Source organism: Strongylocentrotus purpuratus, unplaced genomic scaffold, assembly GCF_000002235.5.
Source record: "Strongylocentrotus purpuratus isolate Spur 01 unplaced genomic scaffold, Spur_5.0 spur5_scaffold_3, whole genome shotgun sequence".
In the NCBI taxonomy this organism is placed as follows: domain Eukaryota; kingdom Metazoa; phylum Echinodermata; class Echinoidea; order Camarodonta; family Strongylocentrotidae; genus Strongylocentrotus; species Strongylocentrotus purpuratus.
This window is the reverse complement of record NW_022145609.1, coordinates 14,475,272-14,501,639: the sequence shown is the minus strand read 5'-3', so window position 1 is coordinate 14,501,639 and position 26,368 is coordinate 14,475,272. Positions and strand designations below refer to the sequence as shown.

Sequence of the window (26,368 nt, the reverse complement as noted above, 5' to 3'; positions counted from 1 at the left end):
ATGGTTTGCAGAATGCTGGGATTCGACGGTGCCCTGGACGCGACACGAGAGGCTAGGTTTGGTCAGGGTTCTGGTGATATTCTGCATGTCAACTGCTGGGGAACAGAAGACAGCCTGGCCGACTGTTTCGATTTGTGGCCTGACTCTTCCTGTGGGCATCACAGGGATGCGAGTGCCGTGTGTTACTCAGGAGGTACGAAGTCTTTTTGGCATGATGAAAGGATCAGTCGTAATTCTATATGCCATACTATTAGAATCGCATGAAAGCGGAAACAATATTCTTTTGAGCTTATTTAGTAATTGATATACTTGTTTCCATCATTACCTGAGAATTCAATCAACTATAAATGTATAAAGTTTGACCTTAACAACTTTTCCAGGCACTCCTTGGATGTGAAATAATATGCAGTCTTATCGATTTAAGAACCCGTGCACAAAATATTGCATGTCTATTTAGGTTGCTTTAGTTCATACATTTTTTTTTTTTTTTAATGTAGTCCACTCGAATCCCTTTGAGGTTTGTCTGATCGGTGCCAGCACCATATCAACCTTTACTCTTTTAAAAAGTCTTTCGTTATTTTACTTTATCTTTCTTTTATTCTTAAAATGTCTTTTACTGAAAGTTAATTATCGTTCATTCATTTATATATATATCTAAGGTAAAGTGTGTCCTTTGTATGGTGGCATTTCTCCTGTGATTTGCCGCGCCAAGTCTGAACAATCTCTTGGGGACATTTCTTATTTTTCTTGAATATTTTGTAAGCAATAATGTTAATTTTCGGTCAAGTTGTTTTAAAAGCATATCTTATTTTGTATAAACCATGTGCACATTTTTTTTAGATTCACAAATCACCACTTCGAGATTTCGTTGGTCTTATTAAACTGTATGATACATACAAAACTGACGTTCTGTAAAATGTACGAGATTTAAAAAAGAATATTACTTTTCTCCTTAGCCCACCCTCAACCATTTGAAGTTCGTCTTGTCAGTGGATCTAACGATGCTGAAGGCAGAGTAGAGGTACTGTACGACGGCTCATGGGGAACTGTCTGTGATGATAACTGGGATCTGAGAGACGCGAGGGTGGTTTGCAGAATGCTTGGGTTTGATGGAGCCTTGGACGCACCGGGATCTGCTAGGTTTGGTCAGGGCGGTGGTCGTAGTCTCTTAGTTTATGTCGAGTGTGATGGAACAGAAGACAACCTAGCTGACTGTGCTCATGCATGGGTTGGACGTTACAAATGTAGTCATGCAGAGGACGCAGGCGCTGTTTGTTATTCGGGAGGTAGGTGTTGTTTCGTTAAATAAGTTTTTATAGGTTAGCCATTTGAGTAAATAATTCTTACTTATTCGCTTGCATGTACACCTGAAGGTATATTTTGCATTTTCCTATTTCAGTAATTGTTAATTCAGTATGTTAACTGTGACGGAACTGAAGACAACCTAGCAGACTGTGCTCATGCAGGGATTGAACGTTACTCCTGCAGTCTTATAAAGGATGCAGGAGCCATCTGCTACTCAGGAAGTATGCTTCTCTCTCTCTCTTTATCGCTTAGCGAAGTATTTACAAATATACCCCTCGCAATGGCATGCTTATTAGATGAACATTAAAAAAAAACACCCACATAGCTAAGTGATTTAAATGCCAATTTTACATCTAAATCGATAATTTGAACGAAATTCCTGAGATTCAGTCCCCTCCCCCCCCCAAAAAAAAAAAAAAAGAAAAAAAAAAGAAAATGTATTTTCTTTTTTGACACTGACTTTTTTATCTTCCAAAACCAGACCTTTCTTCTTTAGTAGTTTTGTTTCAGCACAAATTATTTTAAGCTAAAACCGCGTGACGTGTTTGGTGGATCATGATAACTTATTGAAAACTATCGCATACTTCGGTATTATGTTGACGAGATGTGTTGATTATAGCATTTCTAACCAGAAATAATCTTTCTTCAAATTTCATTACAATAATAACACATTATAATCAATAGTAATCATGAATTTTGCCAAAATAACATGCCAATGAGGTATATAATATGTCTTTCCTATTCACGTGTAGATCATCCAAATCCATTCCATGCTCGTCTTGTCGGTGGATCAAATGACGCTGAAGGAAGAGTTGAAGTCCTCAACAGTGGGTCCTGGAGAACTATCTGTGATAATTGGTGGGATCTGAGAGACGCGAGGGTGGTTTGCAGAATGCTGGGGTTTGATGGAGCCTTGGACGCACCGGGATCTGCATGGTTTGGTCAGGGCTCTGGTCGTATTTTACTAAAGTATGTCAATTGTGACGGAACTGAAGACAACCTAGCAGACTGTGCTCATTCAGGGATTGGACTTTACTCATGCAGTCATACAAGGGATGCAGGAGCCATTTGCTACTCAGGAAGTATGTTTCCCTCTCTCGCATAATCAAGTATTTGTAACTGACCTTTTGTTAATTGCATGATTATTAGATAAACATGGACAACTCGAGATAAGTGACCCAAAACTCAATATTTCAAAGACAAACAAAATTGAAATTTAGCCCCCTCCCCTCTCCCCGAAAAAAACTTATAGTCGAACTTACTTTTATTGTATGACAGTCACATTCAACCACACTACATTTCGTAATTATATAGCCTGACGTATTTTCTTTAGTATTCATGTTTCAGCATAGATTATTTTTAGTAAATAATGCGTGTTTGGTGGATCATGATAGATATTTAAATCTTATCGCATACCTCAGTACTATAAGCCTAAATAAGTTGATAATTTATTTCTTGATACAAATAATATTTTTTCAAAATTAGTTTACATTTATATATAAAACTATTAAGACATTAGCCAAAATACGATCCCAAATGCGGTATATATGTCTTTCCTATTCACGTGTAGCCCATCCAAATCCATTCCAAGTTCATCTTGTTGGTGGGTCTAACGATGCTGAAGGCAGAGTAGAGGTCATGTACGATGGATCCTGGGGAACCATCTGTGATTATCGGTGGGATCTAAGAGACGCGAGGGTGGTTTGTAGAATGCTGGGGTTTGATGGAGCATTGAACGCAACGGGATCTGCAAGGTTTGGTCAGGGATCTGGTGGTATTTTTCTAGCTTATGTCGGGTGTGAGGGAACAGAAGATAACCTTGCAGGCTGTTCTCATCGAGGGATTGGAGATCACGATTACTGTGGTCATAGTCGCGATGCCGGCGCCATTTGTTATTCTGGAGGTATGTTTTTAAAGCCATATTTTCAATCAACCTCTATGAAATGCTTCCAGAATCATTTGCTTAAACATGATATAAATATGAGTGTTGTAGTCAAGGCCCACAGCTTAAAGACCATGGCCCGTATTCTGAAGTCGTGTCTAACTCTTGTTTAACTCAACAGTTGTCTATTAAAGTCCTGTCTAAGACCTGTCTAACTTTAGACACGAAGTCGTGTCTAACTTTTTTCGTATTCTGAAGTCGTGTTTAAATAAAATTAAACACGAAGTCCTGTCTAAGTCCTGTTTAACTTTAGACAACTGCGAGGGTTGTTTAAGTCCTGTTTAAGGGCGCGATTCTGCTGCTTTTCAACGTCGAAGGTACACTCTAATTGCTGACCTCGAACTTGCGGGGGAGAACGATGGTACGTGCATCCTCTAAAATTTAAAAAACGTTTTGCAGGATTTTTTCTCGTGTAGCCTAATTTTTTCTCTCGATAATAATAACCATTCTTATCTACTGGTGACATGTTGGAAATTCCATAATCTATAATAAGCTAACCATTCTGTTGGAGAAGTTTCTTTCCTGGTTCTTCCGAGCACTGAGGCACTGATAAGTAGTGTGTTTGTCAATCCAGTGTATCAGTACGTGTGCACCTACGTACGTACACACAGTTCGTTCGTTCGTGTCTCCTTAGATCAAGATTAATGTAATCTTGATCTTCGGAGTAGTTGCTACAACCGGCCGTGTCAGACACGTTGCCCCGGGGTGCGAGATAGGACTCTTGTAGCGTGCTCCCATTCAAAACAATTATACAATAACAGTTGACATTACATTTAATTAATAGTATGAAACTATTAAAATTACTCTCATGTTACGGGAACAAATATTGCATATATATATATATATTATGAATCAATTGATTTGGTCGATCCAGTTCGATGGTACAAACACGGCACTACTGGACAGAGATTCTAATAATTACAGAGCTTGGTCTACATGCATGCAGTCTAGTCATTACGTCACGATCACATCACCATGGTACCAGCACGCGCACAGCTGGCTGTGCGCGTTAATTTATTTATCCGGTGCGCGCACGCATGCGCATTGGGTCTTTCGTCATAATTAACGCCTACTGGGCATGCGCATAAGTCGTGACTAAAAGTTAAACACGACTTGCGCAGAACTTATACAGTTGTTTAGTTAAACACGACTTAGACAGGACTTAAACAGTTGTTTAGTTAGACGAGACTTAGACACGACTTCAGAATACCAAATTAAGTTAGACAGGATTAGACACGACCTCGTATTTAAGTCGTGTCTAACTAAACAGTTGTTTAACTTTAGACGTGGCTAAGTAAGACACGACTTCAGAATACGGGCCCATGGCATTGGCTATTATTTGTATTATCATTATTAAGTATTTGGCGTCACCTGTGACGCGGGAGTCGAAAAATGAATTGAATCACTGTATTTAACCCTCTGGTATCTCCTCCCGTACAATGGGGGTGTGCAAGTGAACCACTACACAGGTGTTTTCCCCTACTCTTATACGAATAGTGCAATGGGTTCTTAACGTACAAAGGTGCTAACTCTCCTGTACACTTAGCATCCTATCCGAGGGATAGTGTTTTCCAATTAACATTAGACGCAAAACAACAACAGTCATCCGCCTGGGTCGGATTCGAACCCACGATCTTTGGTTCGACAGGCATATTTTGTCCGACTATTAAAGCGAACGCGCCTATGTTGATTGGCAAGCCAAGGCTTAAAAGTGCTAGACCAAGATCATGGTAAAATCATTAATAAAGTTGGGGAAAATGTTACGTGCAAAGACGGATGTCCGCACACACATAAAAAGTCTTCATCCCCCCTCCCCCCTTCAACTCAAATTGACAGGGGCAAACCTTTAAAGTAATTTAACGCATTTTACAAGAAATCGAACGGTATAGAGTTCGAATTATAATCATTGTACTAATATTATATTTTCGAATTCCAGGATTAATCTTGTCAAGGAAATTAGAAAGGCATTCCAAAGTTAAGATTTGGAAAGTAGAAAATTTGGAAGTGTTATTTTAAACTATACGTTTATTATCCTATTATGGGGGCGCAATATTAGCATTAGGCCTGGGCAACTAAAAGGCTTTTTTTAAGGAGCGTAGAGATGACGATGACGTTCTTTTTTTCCCTTTCAATCTGCACCCTTTAAAGAGCTCTTTATAAGTTTCATTATATAGCGGGGTAATAATAACGACATCCTAAAGTTATCTCATTCCACGGTTCACTGAAAACGAGCTTTAGAAAATTGTTGTTTTTGTCTGAAAAAATGTCCTAATGCAATTTACCCTGCGTACTGGGGGCGCAAATGATGTATTTTCGCGCCCTTTATTTTGCATTTCTTGTAGTGTCCCCTCAAAGTGCCGCCCGTGTCAATTTTAGCTCCAGAAGGGCATGTGTTATAATACATCGTAGGAATGAAATGTGTTTATTTTAATTGCACGCTATTTGTCCGAGGTTACATAAAATATCATTCATACAAGCAAGATTTTACTTGTACATGTACCTAGGCATGTGTGTGTGTGTGTGTGTGTGTGTGTGGGGGGGGGGGGGGTTGTTCAGCAGTGAAGAAACCAAACACAGATGTAGACCTATCTATAAAAAAAGGCATGTGTATTGACATGAATGAGGACAAACGAGGGCAACAAAAAAGTCAGGACACTTCTTCTGTCACAGGAAGGACACTGTGTGGTCCTTCTAGGATTTGTAGTAGGAGGGGCATTTTTCTTGATCTATTATGTTCACCTACATGTAAAGTTGGCATTGCTTTCATAGCAAAGTGTTATTAGACAAAGCAACCAAACTACTTTTTAAATGTTACTTGAGAAAATAGTAAGATAATTAATACCTTGAAATTGCCTTAGGGTTTCTAGACAAAAAAATAACAGGGTTTTATAAAGTCCTCAAGGCAAAAGCCAAGGCAATGACATTAAAAACAGGCCTAATTAAGGCGCTTTACGACAAATGCACTTCGACACTGATATATATAGACATAGCTATGATTTGAAATGGTTTATTCAATTTTAAAAGAGATGTTCGCAGTTTATGAAAAACAACTTTATCATATTTGCATATACCGATTTTATAATTCTCGCTAACGCCAATACATACCAGGATGTAGCTCATTGTACGTAATTTCGAGCCACTTCCGGGACTTATATACTTCTCGTGTACGATGGCGCGGGGGCGGTATGATGCATGACGTATGATGCATGTGCATTGTACGTACGCGTCCGAAAGCTATTTCCAGGTTTTCTCAGTCTTTGTGACAGCAGCAACGAAAACCAAGAGAAAGATACTCCAAATCATATTGACGACCACATTGAATTAAACAATGGAAAGCCCTTCTCGTAACTTCGGCGGGTTTAACTTTAGAATACCCCACATAAACGTATTATTTCCGTTGGTCGTCCAACAAGCAAACTAACCCTTTATTGTAGTCTCGTCAGTTAGTATTCTAGACGAGTTTTTATACTTGCCAAAGAACACAAAGAGAGTTTTCGTTATTATTCATACGCCTCTACTTGCTCCTGCCCATCACACATCCAAATATCTTATTTCTATATGTATACGTTGTTTGTAATGATCCACTCTTGAAATCGCTTGAAAATCGTGATAAATGATTATGATTACAGTTAGAAAATAAAATACACACAGACAAACACACATAATCAATGCTGGCATACACAGCGCAGCCAGGCGGGAACTTAGACCGGAAGCGACTTTGTCACCGAACTATCCCACAGTGCATTTGAAATGGTGAAGGAACGTATTAAACATCCGGGAATTATTTTTAAATATATGATATTAGCGATAGCAGGAATAACGCTTTTGTTTACTGTGTCGTAGCGGCTGAACGTAGCTAAATCATATTTCTTGATTGTATGCCCAAACCTTGTTTTCTTCAATTTTTACTGCATAGTCTGCGAAGTGATATTTTGTTCAGCCTTCTAAATATTCTAAATTCGAATTCGTATTTATTGATTATTCTGTCATACGACATAATCTTTGTTCAATTGGTTTAACCATAAACAGCAGAGTTATACATAACAAAGAAGTGTAAGGAAGTGTACAATGACAAATTTTAATAAACATTATACGATCACCAAACAGGAGAAAATATAACAAAAGTTTTAAGGAAGTAAAAAAAAAACAATGTGTGTCATAAAATAGTACAGGGAAAGGTAAATTCCACTTATTGGCTCTTATACGTGAAAAAACGAACTTTATATTTTCTTCAGATCACAGCCTATATCAGGACTGTACCCAATGTCGTCATCAGTTAAAGGGATAGTTGAGTTATGTTGCAGAGGGCGCTACAGAATTATTTGTTTGTGAGATAATGAAAAACTGAGTGTCGAATTTGAAAGAATATACAACTTAAATTACAAAATCATCTTTGTTTGATCAAAATCGGTTCAGAGACGGCTGAAATATCCATAAATATAATCATTTCTTATATTTGTGGTGGGAAACAAATATTCAGTAATTTTGAACCAGCCGTTGTAAAAACGAGATTAGCGCCTTAAACGTTTTATTCCAGCCAATGCCAATATTGGCTTTTTGTTGGCTTTTTCGTGTTGGTTATAATAAGGAGAACCAGCCGGCCCGTGTATTGTTATTATGAATTAATTTATTAATTGACTGTCATCGTATTTTATTGGAAAGTGGAGATGGATTGGTATGATTGTATTCAATCTAAATTCACACATTTTGGGGTCTAAAATTACCTTCATAGCAATTTGAGGTTCTAAAAGAGCACTAGAAATGTTATAAATAAAAATAAGAGCAATATTCCATGCACTTTGAAGGCATTTGCGGTCTTAAACAAGAACTCAACTATCCCTTTAGTAACCTGATATCACAGTATCATCAGCATATTTTAGAAAATTACATGTATATGTCGAGTAAAGAATCAATGGCAACCGAAAAATAGCTAGTTCATTTTTCAGCTGCCAAAAAGTTTGTATTCACCGTTAATATTCTTATAACTTAACGAAGCTACTATCACGCAATTGCTGTCTTGTAGCCCATCCGAATCCATTTCAAATTCGTCTTGCCAATGGATCGAATGATGCTGAAGGAAGAGTAGAGGTACAGTACGATGGATCCTGGGGAACTATATGTAATTCATGGTGGGATCTAAGAGACGCGAGGGTGGTTTGTAGAATGCTGGGATTTGATGGAGCCTTGGACGCACCGAGATCTGCTAAGTTTGGTCAAGGCTCTGGTCGTGTTCTTCTTTCCTATGTCGGGTGTGATGGAACTGAAGACAACCTAGCAGACTGTGCTCATGCAGGGATTGAACGTTACCTATGCAGACAAACAAGGGATGCAGGAGCCATTTGCTACTCAGGAAGTATGTTTTCTCTGCATTTTAACCTATAGTAATCCAACTACCCGACAGTGATTTTTTGAGTGCTTATTGGATGAGCACGAGCGCCGGAAGAGTTAGTTATTAGTGACTTAAAAGTCTCCAATAACCTCTTGAACAAAGAATTTCGATGTACAAACAAAAACATTTTGGAACCAAGAAGAAGCCAACTCTTTCATAAAATAGAAAAATTAACATACTGGACAATTTGCTTGTACTTGGACGTTTTTTTTTGTATGGGGACAAGTATTGTTCTAACTGATTATACATGATGAGATTCAAATAAGTTTCCCCAAAAAGTATATTCATTTTGTTTTAAAGACGGTTTTGCATGGGAAGCAACGACATACAAAGCATAATCATTTCCCTTATTCTACACATGTATATATTAAGCTGAAAATGCGAATTTCCCTCTCATCATCTACGACCCTCACTGAAATTGAGGTCAATTGTATTGTAGTATTTATAGGATATACAAATGGAATTGCAGATTATTTTTAAGTGCCCTCATTTTTGTTATCGAACGTGGTTTGAAATTTGTGGTGATATCATCTCAAACAAGCGTGTATTTCGTTCTTCTCTAATAGTCCATCCAAAACCATTTCAAGTTCGTCTTGTCGGTGGGTCTAACGATGCTGAGGGCAGAGTAGAACTCAATCACAATGGATCCTGGGGAACTATCTGTGACTATTTATGGGATTTGAGGGACGCGAGGGTGGTTTGCAGAATGGCAGGTTTTGATGGAGCCTTGGACGCACCTGGATCTGCACGGTTTGGTCAGGGATCTGGTCGTATTCTACTAAAGTATGTCACTTGTGACGGAAATGAAGAAAACCTAGTTGACTGTGCTCACGCAGGGATTGAACGTTACTCATGCAGTCATACAAGGGATTCAGGAGTCATTTGCTACTCTGGAAGTATGTTTTCTCTCTATTTTAACCTTGCTGGTAGTCCATCTACCCGACTATACATTTCCTTGAGTGCTTATTGAATGAGCAAGAACGTCAGCTCAGTTATTTATTAGTGACTTTCATAATCTCCATTTACCTCTTAAACCGTAAATTTCGATATATTACCAAGAAACTTTTGGTTTCAAGAAGCCCACTCTGGCAATAATATAAAAATAAACATACTGACCAATTAACTTGTATTTAGACGTTCTTTTCTTCACGGGGGCAAGTATTTATCTACCAGAATATCCATGATAATGTTCAATTAAGTTTCCCCCAAAACTGTATTTTTATTTCGTTTTAACGACGGTTTTGCATGAGAAGCAAAGACATCAAAAGCATAATAATTTCCATTATTCCACACATGGATATATCAAGCCGAAAATGCGATTTTCAATCTCATCATCTGTGGCCCTCACTGAGATTGGGGATAATTGTTCGTTAGTACTTATAGGATATACAAAATGCAAACAATGGTAAAATATTTGTAAGTGCCCTCTTAATTTTGTTATCGATCGTGAAATGTTTGGTGATATCATCTCAAACAAGCATGTATTACGTTCTTCTCTAATAGTCCATCCAAAACCATTTCAAGTTCGTCTTGTCGGTGGGTCTAACGATGCTGAGGGCAGAGTAGAACTCAAGCACAATGGATCCTGGGGAACTATCTGCGACGATTTATGGGATTTGAGGGACGCGAGGGTGGTTTGCAAAATGGGAGGGTTTGATGGAGCCTTGGACGCACCGAGATCTGCACGGTTTGGTCAGGGCTCTGGTCGTAGTCTGCTAAAGTATGTCAATTGTGACGGAACTGAAGACAACCTAGCAGACTGTGCTCATGCAGGGATTGGACGTTACATATGTAGTCATACGAGGGATGCAGGCGCTGTTTGTTATTCGGGAGGTAGGTGTTCTGTTTAAAAAAATGTTTGTATAGAATAGCCATTTGAATAAATAATTCTTACTTATTCGCTTGCATATACACCTGCATGTATATCTTGCATTTCCCTAATTCAGTAATTGAGGTTGAACGCACGAAAGTGAATTCTGCACACAAGCGAGAATTATAACTTTTCTCACTCCAACGTCTCACCTCAATTTTGTTGTTATAATAGCGGATTGCTCTTCTCTAGATATTTCTGGTCATGTGAGGTGCTCCTAACCAATCTATGTACTGGATTTTTATAAAGAGGGATTCATGATTACATTTCCTTGTAAGAGTATGTACTTTTAATCTGATAAACCTATTCTGCTTTTCATCCTGACCACTCATTAAACATAACAGAGCCATTTCAAGTTCGTCTTACCAATGGAACTACCGATTCAGAAGGCAGAGTGAAGGTTTTGTATAAGGGAAGCTGGGGAACTATTTGTGATGATAACTGGGATCTAAGAGACGCAAGAGTAGTTTGTAAAATGCTAGAATTTGACGGAGCTCTAGCTGCGCCTGGTAGTGCTAGGTTTGGTGCCGGAAGCGGTGAAATCTTGTTTGATGACGTTGGATGCAAGGGCACAGAAGATGCACTTGCTGAGTGCTACCATCGAGGGCTTGGAATCAACAACTGTGAACATGATAGGGACGCTGGTGTCATTTGTTTTACAGGAGGTAGGTTAATAGGATTATATATATATTAGTTCTCGAAGGCTTTGAAAATCTAAAATTTGTACAACGGTTGTTACAATTGTCAACCTCATGGTCTTCTTCGTGTTGGTCTTGCTGTTTTCACGTGACCAATGGGGTGTTTTAAGTTTTAAGTCCCGTTTGTCCTATGTCCTTCTACAGGGGACGATGATAACGTATAGTTTGACTTGGGAACAGCTGACAATAGGGGCATTTACATATACATTAAGTAATGGAACGTTATTACCAATTATCGTTTTGTCTAAAAATCCTTTATTGCCAATTGAAAACATGATTTTAAGATCTTTAGGAATTTAGCATTTACTAGCTATTGTTGGCTCCTTTACAGAGAGAAGTCCGAAATCAACTGATTGCATACATACATTTTTTTTAATTCCTCCAACCCCCCCCCCCCTCCCCCACAGCACCATTTCTAGTTAAGCTCGTTAACGGATCTACCGACCTTGAAGGACGAGTAGAGGTCTTGTATGATGGTTTTTGGGGAACCGTTTGTGATCATGAGTGGGATCTAAGAGACGCAAGGGTCGTGTGTAAAATGCTGGGGTTTGATGGAGCCTTAACCGCACCAGGCTCTGCTGCGTTTGGCCAAGGTTCAGGAGATATACTACTTGATGATATATCCTGTGAAAGTACACACGATAACCTGGCAGACTGTTACCATCGAGGGATTGGCGTCTCCGATTGCAAACACGAAGAGGATTCCGGAGCCATTTGTTTCAGAGGAGGTATGGGATGATACTTGCAGTCTAACATAATCACAACTCCAAATTCCGATTTTTAAAGAATATGATTAAACACAAATCTATCTTTCTTCTATCTGTTTGTAGTTCATTAGTATACCCGTACACCCATGCACTTGTGACATGATCGCATAGACAGTAAAACAATGGCCGATGCATTACGTAATAAACAAAGAGTATACAATAGGGTATTGACACTGCTCTTGAGTTGATGTCTGAGAAGACCTACCGATCACGTTTCTTCTACTTTCCACAAACACATTTTCCTCTCCTGATACTTAAAATTGCTATTTCATTTGATATTTGTAAAACTTCACAGACCCATTCAAGGTTCGTCTCACCGATGGAGCGAATGATTCAGAGGGTAGAGTAGAGGTGATGTACAATGGATCATGGGGAACTGTCTGTGACAATGGCTGGGATACGAACGACGCGAGAGTTGTTTGCAGAATGTTGGGGTTTGATGGAGCTTTGGCAGCAACAGTTTCTGCACGGTTTGGTCAGGGCAATGGCAATATTCTGCTTAGTGATGTTCAGTGTTACGGAACAGAAAAGAACATAGCAGATTGTTATCACAGAGGAATAAGAGTTCATAACTGTACCCATGCCAGTGATTCGGGTGCGATTTGTTTCTCAGGAGGTATGATTCTGTTCCATAGTACAGTAGAGTTTTTCATGTAAATAAGTTTAGCTTTCTCGCCAAAAGTTGCAAAAGAACGATGTACATCTTTTTGATATATTGCTTTTCAAACATTGTGAAACAAAAAAAAAGGAAAAAGTAAAGTTGTACAAAAAAGTATTTATCAACTTTGAAACATACCTGTATGAATTCCGGCAGGATAAAAGAACGTAGGCACACCTTTACCTACTAAATAACGTTGACGTTTAAAAGTGCTTGCAAAAAAGCTTACTCAGAGGGAATCTTGTTGTATTTCAATCTGTTAAAAATATACGGTTATTACCTTTCTAGTTCGTCTGATCGGTGGAACTAATGACGCTGAAGGTAGAGTAGAGATTCTACACGATGGATCATGGGGGACTGTCTGCGACGATTCGTGGGATCTCAAGGACGCCGAGGTTGTTTGCAAAATGTTAAGCTTTGAAGGAGCTTTGGACGCTCCACTTGGAGCTCGATTTGGTAAAGGATCTGGGAGCATCTTTCTCGATGAAGTTCAGTGCCACGGGACAGAAACTGACATTGAACGTTGCGATCATGACGGCATTGGTATAAACAACTGCGCCCACAACGAGGATGCCAGCGTTATTTGCATCCAAAAAGGTATGGTATACTACATCATAAATGTAGTTCTCGGTATCAAGTGAAACATTTACGACAACGAATTAACAAATTGTGTTCATGTGTATCGTGAAGTATTTACCACGAGTTGCAAAGGTAAATGATAGGTTTTTAAAGTTGCTGACTTTACCACTACGGTGGATTTTTTTGTGTTGTTTTGCAAAAATGGTTGAAAACAAATTTCGGGGCTGAATTTTACAGTATTGCGTTCCTGTTGTGGAGAAGATTTTGGAAGTCCAGCTCCTTAAATCCATTTTCATTCAAACTTTGCTTTATATTCGTGTTCCGATCCTCATTTAGATCGCACGACGCAATCTGAAATCGGTGAAACAAGCAGAACAATAACAACACATGAATCTGGTCCAACACCAACCTCGGAAAGCCCTCTACAAAATCTACAAGTGACAATTGTTACCGGGATTTGCATACTGCTTTCGATCATCTTCATCGGGGTAACACTTGCATATTGTGTACGTAGGGCCATCAAGTCAAGGGCAAGACGGAACTTAGAAAATGATATTTACATGGATTTTAACGACACAGGAATAAACCAGGACACGTTTGTAGCCTCTACATATCAGGATTTAAATGCTCCTCCTAAACTCCCAGAGCGACGCTTAACGAGGTTGAGTAAAGGTAGTACGATCATAGAGTCCTCTCAGAACCAGCGGTTTTATACGGTTGAGGAGCAGATTTTGGCACAACAGCCAAGAATTAGTGACAACACCCACGACTATATGGACATGACTCCTATGAACAAGACAGCTTCAACGAACAAGGATGCACATATTTATGCTTATAGCCTCCGCGTTGGAAATAAAGACACAGATACGTTACCACATGATAATACAGCGACAGTATCCAGAGCAATCTGCCATGATGAAACGTGTGAGCCGGTAGATACTGTGCAAATCAAGGGACAAAATAATCTACACAAGTATATGGTTATGAATACTGTATACAAACAACTTACAATGGGAAAGGATGTAGATCTTGACGGATATCTCCTCCCAAGTAAAACTGAAAGTGGAAAAAAAGAGCCGCTAGATAACGCACAAACTGCTAAACGAACTGACACCCATGAATATATAGATATGACGAATAATAACAAACAGCTTTTGGAGGGAAGCGATGTAGACCTTGACGGTTATATTTTGCCAAGTAAATCTGGTTTAAATTCCGAAGATAAACCGAATGTTGAAAATGCAGAACAGAGTTGTTTGTCTCAAAACGATAGAGATATATTTCTCACCAGTGTTTGTGAAAGGAGTAGCTCACATCAACAGACTCCTACACTGCAACATGAATGTACGAAACACGATTCAATTCACAAGCACATGGACGTAAAGACTATTTCCAAACGATCCTCAACGCTTGAAGATGAAGACAAAGATGGATATCTTCTGCCAAGTGCTGCAGGCGACGATAGGATTGAATTACCATGCGATATCATGCAGCATGTTGAAGAAAAGCCTGATAATACGCATGAATTCCTCATGCTGTGTATCGAAGATAGTAATGAGTTTACAGAGGGATCATCAGAAAACAACGATTATGATATTCCAGATTAGGAAGAGATTCAACACATGATTTGGCCGTCACATTGAATATTCACGGACGAAATTAGAGGAAGGGACATTAATCTTCAGAAAGAATATTGCGCAAAATTGGGAAATAAATTTAAAACATGTTTTTAATAGAAATGTTTGCATGGTTCTATGCATTTAAAGAAGGTGTTTGCCATTTTCTAATAATGGGCCTTATATCCACCTCATATATATATCTATAAAGAGGGAGTTCTTGATTAGTGTTTGATATTTCCTTTATAAAAAAATGATGAAAACGTTTGAAAACATTTCGATGAATATCTTATTTAAAAATGTAAGAATTATAATCTGACAATGATCTGTGATATTATTCATTATTTCTGAAAACCATGTAATGTCATCTTTTGAAATGTGTGCTTCTTTATCTTTTCAAAATTTAGTGTAGAATATTTCTTTTGGAAATAATTTTGGACATCGTACCCTTTCTTTTGAAAATGTTTTGACCTCACTGATGTAAATTTACTCTCAAGTGCTGAGCATAGCATGCAGTCATATTGTCTAATTTTATGCAAATGAATTAGATTATCTCTAGAATAAATTGACCTCATGTGTCAACGTTTCGGTAGATATCCTAATAAGGAAACTCCATCACTAGATTTCTAGTAATTAAATTGTAAATCCTTTTTAAGGCTTAAAAATACTTTTTAAACATTAATTGTTCAAAGATCTATTTCACTGAATAAACGTTTACGAGTTTTAAAGAAATTGACTTCTGCGAATAAAGCTGTGATGAAATTAAACTACTTGTCAATCGGATTGCACGTAGATGATCTCATGCATCAGCGCGCATACAAAAATGGATCTTATTCGACTTAAAAACTTAATCCATTAGACCAGAATTGTGTTTTATGGATTTCAAATTTGAAGTATCTTTATAGTCTTGTTTTAAATAGGAAAGTTTTGTACTCGGATTCTGACTTAAAGAAGTAAATTCCTCGGACTTAAAAACAAGTATAAGAAATTAAGGGGGTCGTTTCTATTCTCATGAATGTGATAGAAATGAATATGTCTTCTAATAGTTTCTCAAGATTAAAGCTTTTACTGTTTGTAGAGGGTGCTTAAGGTAAGTTTCTCGATGTTTTACTTGATATAAATTCAACACTCCTTTAAATTTATTTATTACGGTATCATATTTTATGAAGTGGTGAAAATATATAATTGGTGTTTGCACCCACAAATCTGCATGTATAAAGAAGGATAAATAAGAGAATTATGTCGTGTTTACATTTTGTTCAGTCTTTTATTGTTAGATATACATGATCTTAAAGTGGAAACACTTAAAACAAATGAATGTAGGTAGATGTGTTATTAACACCACCTCATTAAAACAAGGTTTCTTCTCATCAATATATACAAAATGTTCTTTTGACTATTTTTTGAATGATGACAAATTATCACTATTGCCTATTCAACGTTCTTTGCTACACTTTAATATAATATACTTTAAAAATTGCTTTAATGATTTATTTTAACCCCTCAAAAAAATGTGGATACGCCAGTATGATCGATTATATTTCCCTTGACATGGCATAATCATCGCTTTGTTTAGTATCATTAAACAGTATGTTTATCCTTCTTTAAGACCATATGTTATGATTTGTCAGTCATAGCATGTGTGCAGTACATTAAAACAAGGGGCAAGGTCAAAATTGACAAGTTGCAAAATGCACTGTTCTAGTTCGGCTGTACATGCCTCTTTTTGTTAAGAGTGTGGGGCTGCTGTGTTTTCAGATGATATATGTACACGCTGTACTGACACAGACATGCATGAAAAGGAACAAACATGCAGACACTAAAAAGACAATGCCTTGTCATTGAAATAAACTTTCGAAATACACAATTTATTTCATTGCACATGAGTTCATCTCTGGAAGAAAATAAACACGCTGCAACTTTTTTAAGGAGAACTCCAGCCTCCACTTGTTTGATCTCATATTCCTTTTCAACAAATTGTTTACCCCTAGGGGCATGCGGCTGCGGAAAGTTGACGCCCAAACATTAAAAATTGTTACCCCAAATGTCACACCCTGACCAAAGAGCATGAATTTCATTTTTAGGTTACTTAACATCTGGCATTCATGAATAATCAGTTGGGAACACACAGCCCCAATCATTTACAAGAATCACCCCTCTTATGTCAAAGAAATAAAGGTGCTGTGCATAACAATAACGGTGCTTACTAATGCATTTTGCAACTTTTCACTTTTGACCCTGCCCCTTATTCTGATGTACTATTCATTTCATGGTATAATAGATTAAAAAACACACTTTTCAAATTAAAACAAAGTAAAGATTATGTAATGAAATAAGAAATATGATCAATAAAAACCGGAGTGTTGGCTCAGTCAGTAGAGCGTCCGCCTCACAACCGGGTGGTCGTGGGTTCGAACCCCGGCCACGTCATACCAAAAGATGTAAAAAGATGGGAGTTGTTGCTACCTTGTTTGGCGTTCAACAATAAGGGATAGAGCAACGTCAATCTGCCGCTGCTCTGTGGCTGCCGGGCTCACGATCAATTGGGAAAAAAGAATTTCCGTTTCGGTTTAATAAAATTTGGAATGGACTATTAGGCTATTATTATTATTATTATTATTCAAAACTTTTTGGTGAGGCCCAAATTCTGGTAGGTAATGCCTTTTGTAAATACAGTTCGTGGAAGTGGAATAAGACAAATCAAAAGAACCCAATGTCATTCTGCACACATGCTGTTTAAATAGAATGAGAAGATCAGTTACGACTAAATTTTTCAAAGACACTTGTAGGTAAAATGTCAAGAGCTACAGCATATAATTCTGTCAAAGCAAATACATCTTGTAACCCTTAACACACTTTACCTACGATAATAGTTTTCTAGCTAGTCGGATTCAACTTTAAAATAAAAATTTTAGATCAATCGTTTGATGCAATTGTGAAATATGTAGGCAGTCTGAATTGGAATGTACCAACTGAAGTAATTCATATACTACAATATAAATGCAATGTTTATCTTTAAAAGTTCGTCGTGTCCACTGTGTTTCATTTTGTTATGACTATGAGTATGCCATTCAAAAGGCAAACATTTGAACATTTGAACTGGAGTATTTCGTCCGGTTTCAAGTCGGAGACATATTATAACCTCATACAAAATTTAAGGTCACCAAGCACAATATACACACGCACAATAAATCTAGGTCCTGGTCTGTAATTATGTAGAAGATTATTCATTTATTTTGTAAATACATATATATTTTTAGCCGTACAAGTGTTCATATAAAATCTTCGTTTAACAAAATGTATAAGTGAATTTGGACATTACAAACTGTTTACTTCTCTCAACGAGAATTCCGCTCAGTCATGTACCTTGTTTGGTGATAAACACGATCCCGATGGGTAACCTAATTATTTTACCCCACTTGATTCGTCGAATGTGATTAAGTAAAAGAAGGACATAACCAATTGTCTGTAAACTATTTTTCCAAAAAAAGAAGGATTCGAATGTATTAATGATTCGTTAATATTACATTTTCGACGAATAGTAGACGGTGGTGGATGTTAATATTAGTATTACACTGTCGCTCATAAAAGTGGACTAGTTTTACCACAATTTATGGAATTATTTTAAAAATTATTTAAAAATAATAGATCTATATAATAGTATACATTCTCAGAATTTATTGAATAATAATTTGCCAATGTGTGTTTTGCGTGAATGCTAAAGCATGTGTATGCTACTATGCTTATTAACTAGGGGACCTATGACCTCAAGTCATAAATGACAGTAATGAGGATTAATGCCCCACAAAAGGACATTAATATTGCACATCGACACGGTTTTGATCCTGGGGCCTCACAGTTACGAGGCCATTGTTTTGTCACTGAACCATGACTGTACACAGCGGGGGCTAGAGTAGGGGGCAGTTTCCATAAATTAAAAAAAAACACAGAAAATGCAATAAATTTTCAATAATTTATTGCATTCTACCCCGATCCCCAAACATAAAAAAAATCCTCTGGACGGCCATGCATCATGGCTCAAGGCATGGGCACACAGAAGATTTTTTATGCTGGGAATCGGGGGAAAATGCAATAAATTATTGAAAATTTATTGCATTTTCTGTTTTTTTTTAATTTATGGAAACTGCCCCCTACCCTAGCCCCCGCTGCGTACAGTCATGGTTCAGTGAAAAAGCAATGGCCTCGTAACTATGAGGCCCCAGGATCAAAACCGTGTCGATGTGCTATATTAGTGCCCTTTTGTGGGGCATTAATCCTCATTACTATCATTTATGACTTAAGGGCATAGGTCCCCTAGTTGATAAGCATAGTAGCATACACATGCTTTAGCAGTCACGTAAAACACACATTGGCAAATTATTATTCAATAAAATCTGAGAATGTATACTATTATCTAGATCTGTTATTTTTAAATTATTTTTAAAATAATTCCATAAATTGGGATAAAAAAATATTACACCTTAATGAGCGACAGCGTATGATGAATTTAATTTTAATAGGCACGAGACGAAAGTGCATCTGTTATGATTTACATCAGTCTTTTTCAATAAAAAGTAGAAGAGTAATCTTTCCATAATTTATCACATTATATAGTCTGACAGCATAAACTACTTTTGAATCAGGTAACCCCCCCTTCCGTGTCACTTGTAAAAAGATCTATCAAAGATATATTTGTTCGAATCATGAACCATTTCCCAACTAATCTACAGTTCAAAAAAGCTGAAACAGCAAAACTTTGTCTTTCTGTAAGCTGCCCATGGTATATTCCGTACACATGGAAAACTAAATTAAAAGTAGGTACTCGAATGTACCAACAACAGACAAAGCACTTTCCCTTTCTTAAGGCGCGGATCCGGGGGGAGGGGGTGAGGGGGGAGCGGGCCTTGCTTAAAGCACATCAAAATCTTATTCGAAGTAATCTCGATGGCGATCAAATGATGCTGAAGGTAGAGTAGAGGTGCTGTACGATGGATCCTGGGGAACTATATGTGATGGTAGCTGGGATATGAAAGACGCGAAGGTTGTTTGCAGAATGCTGGGGTTTGATGGAGCCTTGGACGCACCGAGATCTGCTAGGTTTGGTCAGGGCTCTGGTCGTATTTTTCTCAATTGGGTCGCGTGTGTTGGAACAGAACACAACCTAGCAGACTGTAGTCATCGAGGAGTTGGAGACTTTAGTTACTGTGGACATGCGAGGGACGCTGGAGCCATATGTTATTCAGGGGGTATGTTTCCATTTCAGAAGAATGTTAATTTTTGGGTTCAAACAATAATTCTAATACAACAAAAGTTTAAAGACTCTCTTATGCTCCACTGAGATTAAAGGTACTATTTCTCTTTTCAGGCCAAAAAAATGAACAAGTTTAATTAAAACGGCATTTGAAAGACAATACTAGTTTAGAACTTCCCTCAAAACGAAAGGGCTTACAAATGTTTTTTTTTTAGTGGGAAAATAATGACTAGTAGTTGTCGAATCGACTTAAGTGATTGCAATCACCTAAGTAATAGTCTGATTTTCAGACCCTTTTACCGAATAGGTGTATACTTTTTGTCCTGCACAAAGATTCAATCAGTGTAATTTTGGCCATTACAAGTACTGGGTTATTTTTGTAAACACATGCCCATGTACCTGTTACAGCTTATGTTATGTATATATGTTATTACGAAAGAAATAAAGATTTCATTCATTCAATTAATGGTGTATTATGGGTCTGTAAACGGGTTTCCTTACATGACTTGAATACTAGGACACTGCTAATGTTTACATTTCACACATAGGACATACATGACATATTCATAATTTCTGCAAAGTTCTATTGAATTTGATGTTGGCAGCAAAAAGGGCATTGTATCTTTAAGGGATTTTTTTAAAAAACGTTTCTTTATTGTAAGCAATGATGATGTTTACTGCCGTTAAGCCTTTTTGAAAATAATTTAGTACAAATCCCGCGCCGAATCTTTTTTTTTATGCCCAACAACCATTTCATAAAAAAAAAAACTTTATCCAACTGTTTGATACGTAGTTTCTTAGATTAACTTATTTCCTAATCTAAACTGACAAAAATCAACGAACAAGAGATAGAAAAAGTTAATTCACGATCATAACTTATATTTACTTTTGTCATGTTTCTAAAAAGTCCTTGCATAATTCGTTTAACCCAACTACCACTGTTTTAAAGACATATTTGCTGTTATAAAACTGTATCATACGCATAATTCTGAGTTTCCTCGATCAACTCTCTCTCTCTCGTGTTAATTGAAAAGAAAAAGAATAAACGAACGAGTGATGGAATATAATAAATAATAGCTTGACTTAATTTTACTTTGTCATGCCTGTTTTATTCCACTTTTTATATTCCAAATCAATATGTAACGCTGTGGATATTAAGTAAACAGCTTCGACTCGAAATTATCTATATCTAATTAAAAAGATAAAGAACTGTTCCAACCTGAAAAGGGGTGTTTTAAAATCCAGTTAATACATGGCTGCAGAGTATTTCTCGTTACAGTAAAACTACGCTGTAGTACTCTCTTCGTGGTCAATATCTACATTTTTGTCAAAACTCTTTTGCAGTTTTATCGAGGATTGTGGGATTAAAGAAGCCTCACATGACTTTTAACCAAACATTCTACAAATGTCACTTGGCAAAACTTGTCATATATTTCTAGAAAAAAAATCGTTAACCACCTGGTTCTCATCCACAGATCCATTCCAAGTTCGTCTTGTCGGTGGGTCTAACGATGCTAAAGGCAGAGTAGAGGTCATGTACGATGGATCCTGGGGAACTATCTGTGATGGTGACTGGGATCTGAGGGACGCGAGGGTGGTTTGTAGAATGCTGGGGTTTGATGGAGCCTTGGACGCACCGAGATCTGCTAGGTTTGGTCAGGGCTCTGGGCGTATTCTTCTCAATTGGGTCGCGTGTGATGGAACAGAAGACCAATTAGCAGACTGTGGTCATCAAGGAATAGGAGACTTTAGTTCCTGTGGTCATGCGAGGGACGCTGGAGCTATATGTTATTCAGGGGGTAGGTTTCCATTTCAGACGAATGTTAATTTTCGGGTTTAAACAATAATTCCATTACAAAAGAAGTTTTAAAGATTCTCTTATTGCCCACCGATATTAATAGATTTAAAAAAAAACGTTTCTTTAATGATTTATAAGCAATGATGATGTTAACTGCCGTCAAACCATTTGAAAAAGATTTAGTACAAATTCCGTTCCAAATCTTTTGTAAACCCAACAACCATTTCGGATTTTTTTAAAAAACATTATAAAACGGTTTTATACGCAAAAATCTGAGTTTCTTCGACTAACTTATTTTCTCTTCTATATTGAAGAAAAAAAAAAACAACGAGAGAAAGAAAAAAGTTAGTTCACGGTCTTAACTTATATTTACTTTTGTCACGTTTCTAAAAAGCCCGTGCACAATTTTTTAAATACAAAACTACCATTTTTTTTTAGATGTATTTTCTGTTATAAAACTGTATCATTCGCACAAATCTGAGTTTCTTCGATCAACTCTCTTTTTCTTGCAAACTAACAAAGAAAAAAAAAGATAAACCAACGACAGATTGAAAATAATAAGTAAGAGCTTGACTTATATTATATTTTGCCATGATTGTTTTATTTAATTTTTATATTCCAAATCAACGCAGTGGATATAAAGTTGACACATAGCTGCAGAGTTTTTCTCTTCACACTACAGTAAACATACGCTATGGAACTATCTTCGTGATCATTATCTACCCTTTTTTTAAGAAACTCTTTTGCAGTTTTATCGAGGATTGTGGGATTAAAACAGCCTCACATGACTTTTAACCAAACATTATACAAATGTCAGTTGGCAAAACTTTTTATATATTTCAACCACCCTGATTCTCCTTCACAGATCCATTCCAAGTTCGTCTTGGCGGTGGGTCTAACGATGCTAAGGGCAGAGTAGAGGTACTGTACGATGGATCCTGGGGAACTATCTGTGATGGCGGCTGGGATCTGAGAGACGCGAGGGTGGTTTGTAGAATGCTTGGGTATGATGGAGCCTTGGACGCACCGATATCTGCTAGGTTTGGTCAGGGCTCTGGTCGTATTCTTCTAGCGAATGTCAACTGTAAGGGAATAGAAGACAACCTGGCAGACTGTGCTCATGCAGGTATTGGAGATTATACTTCATGCGGACATGAAAAGGATGCAGGTGTCATTTGTTATTCCGGAGGTATGTTTCTCTGGTCCATATTCTACAGATAAAAAGTTTTAAGTCGATCCATCAAGACAAAATGGAACCTTAATTCCAAAACATTTTGACTTGATATTATTGATTTTTATTTTGAATAGTTAAGTCAAAAACTCCTACTGCTGGTATATGCAATGTAAATATAGAGCAGATATCCAGTGAAATTCACATTGCGTAGTTTCCCTCTGGAAATATTGCCGATTACTTTCTAACGAAATGATAGAAAAGAATGACAAATGTATTGTTTGACCCCTACAGTACATAGGGAAAACATCGAATCTTTGGCATGTTAACCATTAATTTATTTTCGTTATTACTTCAGGCAAATGATCTGGTTGATTTCCTTATGATTCGCAAAATTTGAAAAATATAAGAGAGAACAAAACTACTTTTCTCTTTAGCCCATCCTCAGCCATTTCAAGTTCGTCTTGTCGGTGGGTCTAACGATGCTGAAGGCAGAGTAGAGGTACTGCATGAAGGATCCTGGGGAACAATCTGTGATGACTGGTGGGATCTGAGAGACGCGAGGGTGGTTTGTAGAATGCTGGGGTTTGATGGAACCTTGGAAGCCAAGGGATCTGCTAGGTTTAGTCAAGGATCAGGGGACATTCTTCTAGATGATGTTGGGTGTGACGGAACAGAAGATAACCTTGCAGACTGTGCTCATTTAGGGATTCGAGTTCACAACTGTGGACATGGTGAAGATGCAGGCACTATTTGTTACTCAGGAAGTAAGTTTCCTCTTCGTTTTAAGCTAGTGTGTAAAGAAAATATTTTAGAAAAAAATGGATTTAATCTGTAGCTTATTGATTTTTCATATTTTTCCAACAAAATTCCTTTATCAGGAATTCAAATAATAGGAGGAATTATAATAGTTGCTCTAAACCGTAAATGTACTTAATTAGTATTGTAAATATGAGTTTTTTAAATATTTTAATGTTGATTCTGTATTCAAGAAATTAGTTTTTTTTCTTGACATTAACAGATTTAATTATAGTCACATAAATCAATTACTTTTTCATGTCCCAATATCATAATCTAATTTATTTTTGTACTGTTTCATAGCAAATGAACACAAGACCTCGGAATGAATAACTTTGTCGCTTATTATGACGATGACTGTTTTAACAAGAATTTTAAACGGAAAATACTTGGTAATATTTGAGACACTTAGGAAAACGATGAGCGTTGTCGTTGTTCTTTACTAGCAAATTCTCAATTCTTTATTCTCTTTCAGAATCTACTAGTACTTCTGAATTCGAGACCACTGATCCTTCTTTGCCAAGCACCACCCTAGAAGGGCTATCGACGGATTTTAAAAGTACATCTCTGTATTCAAATACTCCAAACATGTTTGGAAATTTCAGTCCAGATGAACCTGAAAATGTACAATCTAATGAAGTCCCACACAATCTTGTCCTATTGCTTGTAACAAGTATTCCCGTTTCGAGCATTATTCTTATCGCAGCCTTCGTTTATTGCCTATGTCGATCCCGGAAGAGAATGGCTAAAAAGAATCTTGATACAACTGTATACATGGATTTGATGCATTCTAGGTCTTTAGACCTTCAGAACTTAGACTCAATCTATCAGGATATTAATTCCCCACCTAAATTATCAGAACGCTTGTCAGCTGTTGTATCATCTCGGAAACAAAAATCGCAGGTGGCCTTGACAGTGAATAAAAATACAACAGGTGAGCAGGTGCACATCAGGGGCGACAGCGGACAAAATGCAACCCATGAATACATGGACATGAATACTATCCGTGAAAGACTTCCTAGTTCTAAAGATGAAGACATTGATGGTTATCTTTTACCAACTGCTACAACTCCGGAACCAAGAGTATACATGGAAATAGGAACGACAACTGCAGATGAAGTAGGTTCTGACAATGAGATAAGAATGTCAAGAGCAAGACACAGCAATAAACAAGATGCGATTCATAAATACATGGACATGAAGCCTATTGGTAAAATACCCACGACTGGCACAGACGTAGATCTTGATGGTTACCTACTTACATCTTCCACAGCTTTGAGGTCTGAATTTACTCCCATGGTAGCTACGAGAGCTGCATGTGTATCAGGTTCTTGCAACGACAAAAGAATGACAAGAACAAGGCATAGCGATAAACAAGAGGCAATTCATAAAGACATGCACATGAAGCATGCAAATCAAAAGTCCCCAACAGACAAAGACACATATCTTGATGGCTTTCTTCCAAATAGGAGGGCAACGAAATCTGGATCAAAGTCTGAATTTCGCATGATGTCGCGAATGAATACTATTAATCAAACGCCTCCAATTGACACACACAGAGACATTGACGGTTATCTTCTTCCAACTTCAACAGCTTCAAAGTCTGAATTTACATCAACAACAGTATCGACGGCTGCCAATGTAACAGAGAATGACGTCAAAATGACGAGAGCAACACACACCAATATACAAGATATAGATCATAAGTACATGGACATGAACGTTGTTTATCAAAAACCTTCATCCGGTTTGGACTTTGATGTTGACTGTTATCTTCTTCCTAGTGTGACATCAGTAGACGCCGACAAAGATGTAAATAACTATCTTCTCCCAAGCGTTACACCCTCCAAGACCGAAGTGACCCCGAATTTGAGAGCAATATCAACTTGTTTACCCGATATTGACAATAAAGGAAGTTTGAAAGGGACACTACAATCCAGCGGACAAGGTGGATATCATGAATACATGGACATCAAGTCTGTTTATCAAGAGCCCCCAGGAGTTACAGACATGGACACTGATGGGTATCTTCTGTCTGGCGTTACAGGTTTAGGAAACGAAATCTCTTTGAATGTAACTAATGTCCAGCGGTGTTACAAGAAAGCAAGTGTCAGCAGAGAACCGAAACATACTCGAGGAAATTACCCTCACGAGTATATGGATATCAACTCAGATACGGATGTAGGCATAGTCAGGGATCCATCTGTAACTCAAGGATCCCGCACAAACTGTCCATATGCGAAAGATGTAGGACATGCCTTCGTAACAAAAGGCAGTACAGCTACTGAGCTGCATGAATACATGGACATGACAACTGTTTATGAAGAGCCTTCTGCAGATAAAGACAATTATCCTGACTTTAATCATGATTCTACAATCTCAACACACCAGGCTAGAGTTCAGACGAATGCTAAAATGGCAGTAACTGGCGTCTCACTTGGTGATGACAAAGTCAAAGTGGCAAGGTCATCGCCAGATATGCAATACGATATTATTCCTGATTACACCAACATCACAACTGCTTAA

The 26,368-nt window shown here is 37.6% G+C and overlaps 1 protein-coding gene across 1 annotated transcript; it reads left to right on the top strand.

The window, feature by feature from the left end:
- On the top strand, positions 1-26,368 carry LOC575622 (deleted in malignant brain tumors 1 protein-like). The gene is made up of 16 exons (XM_030995768.1): positions 1-193; positions 978-1,286; positions 1,440-1,526; positions 2,058-2,387; positions 2,876-3,208; positions 8,271-8,600; positions 9,203-9,532; positions 10,140-10,469; positions 11,007-11,171; positions 12,267-12,446; positions 12,918-13,226; positions 21,551-21,730; positions 22,739-23,062; positions 23,503-23,811; positions 24,702-24,961; positions 26,234-26,368. The coding sequence occupies exons 1-16, from the start codon at positions 1-3 to the stop codon at positions 26,366-26,368; spliced, it is 4,104 nt and encodes a 1,367-aa protein (XP_030851628.1).

Bases quoted from the DNA above. Each gene is read 5' to 3' on its own strand.
- LOC575622 (XM_030995768.1), top strand. From the start codon at position 1: ATGGTTTGCAGAATGCTGGGATTCGACGGTGCCCTGGACGCGACACGA. The intron at 1,527-2,057 runs GTATGCTTCTCT...ATTCACGTGTAG, and splicing joins AGCCATCTGCTACTCAGGAA to ATCATCCAAATCCATTCCAT. The intron at 3,209-8,270 runs GTATGTTTTTAA...GCTGTCTTGTAG, and splicing joins CGCCATTTGTTATTCTGGAG to CCCATCCGAATCCATTTCAA.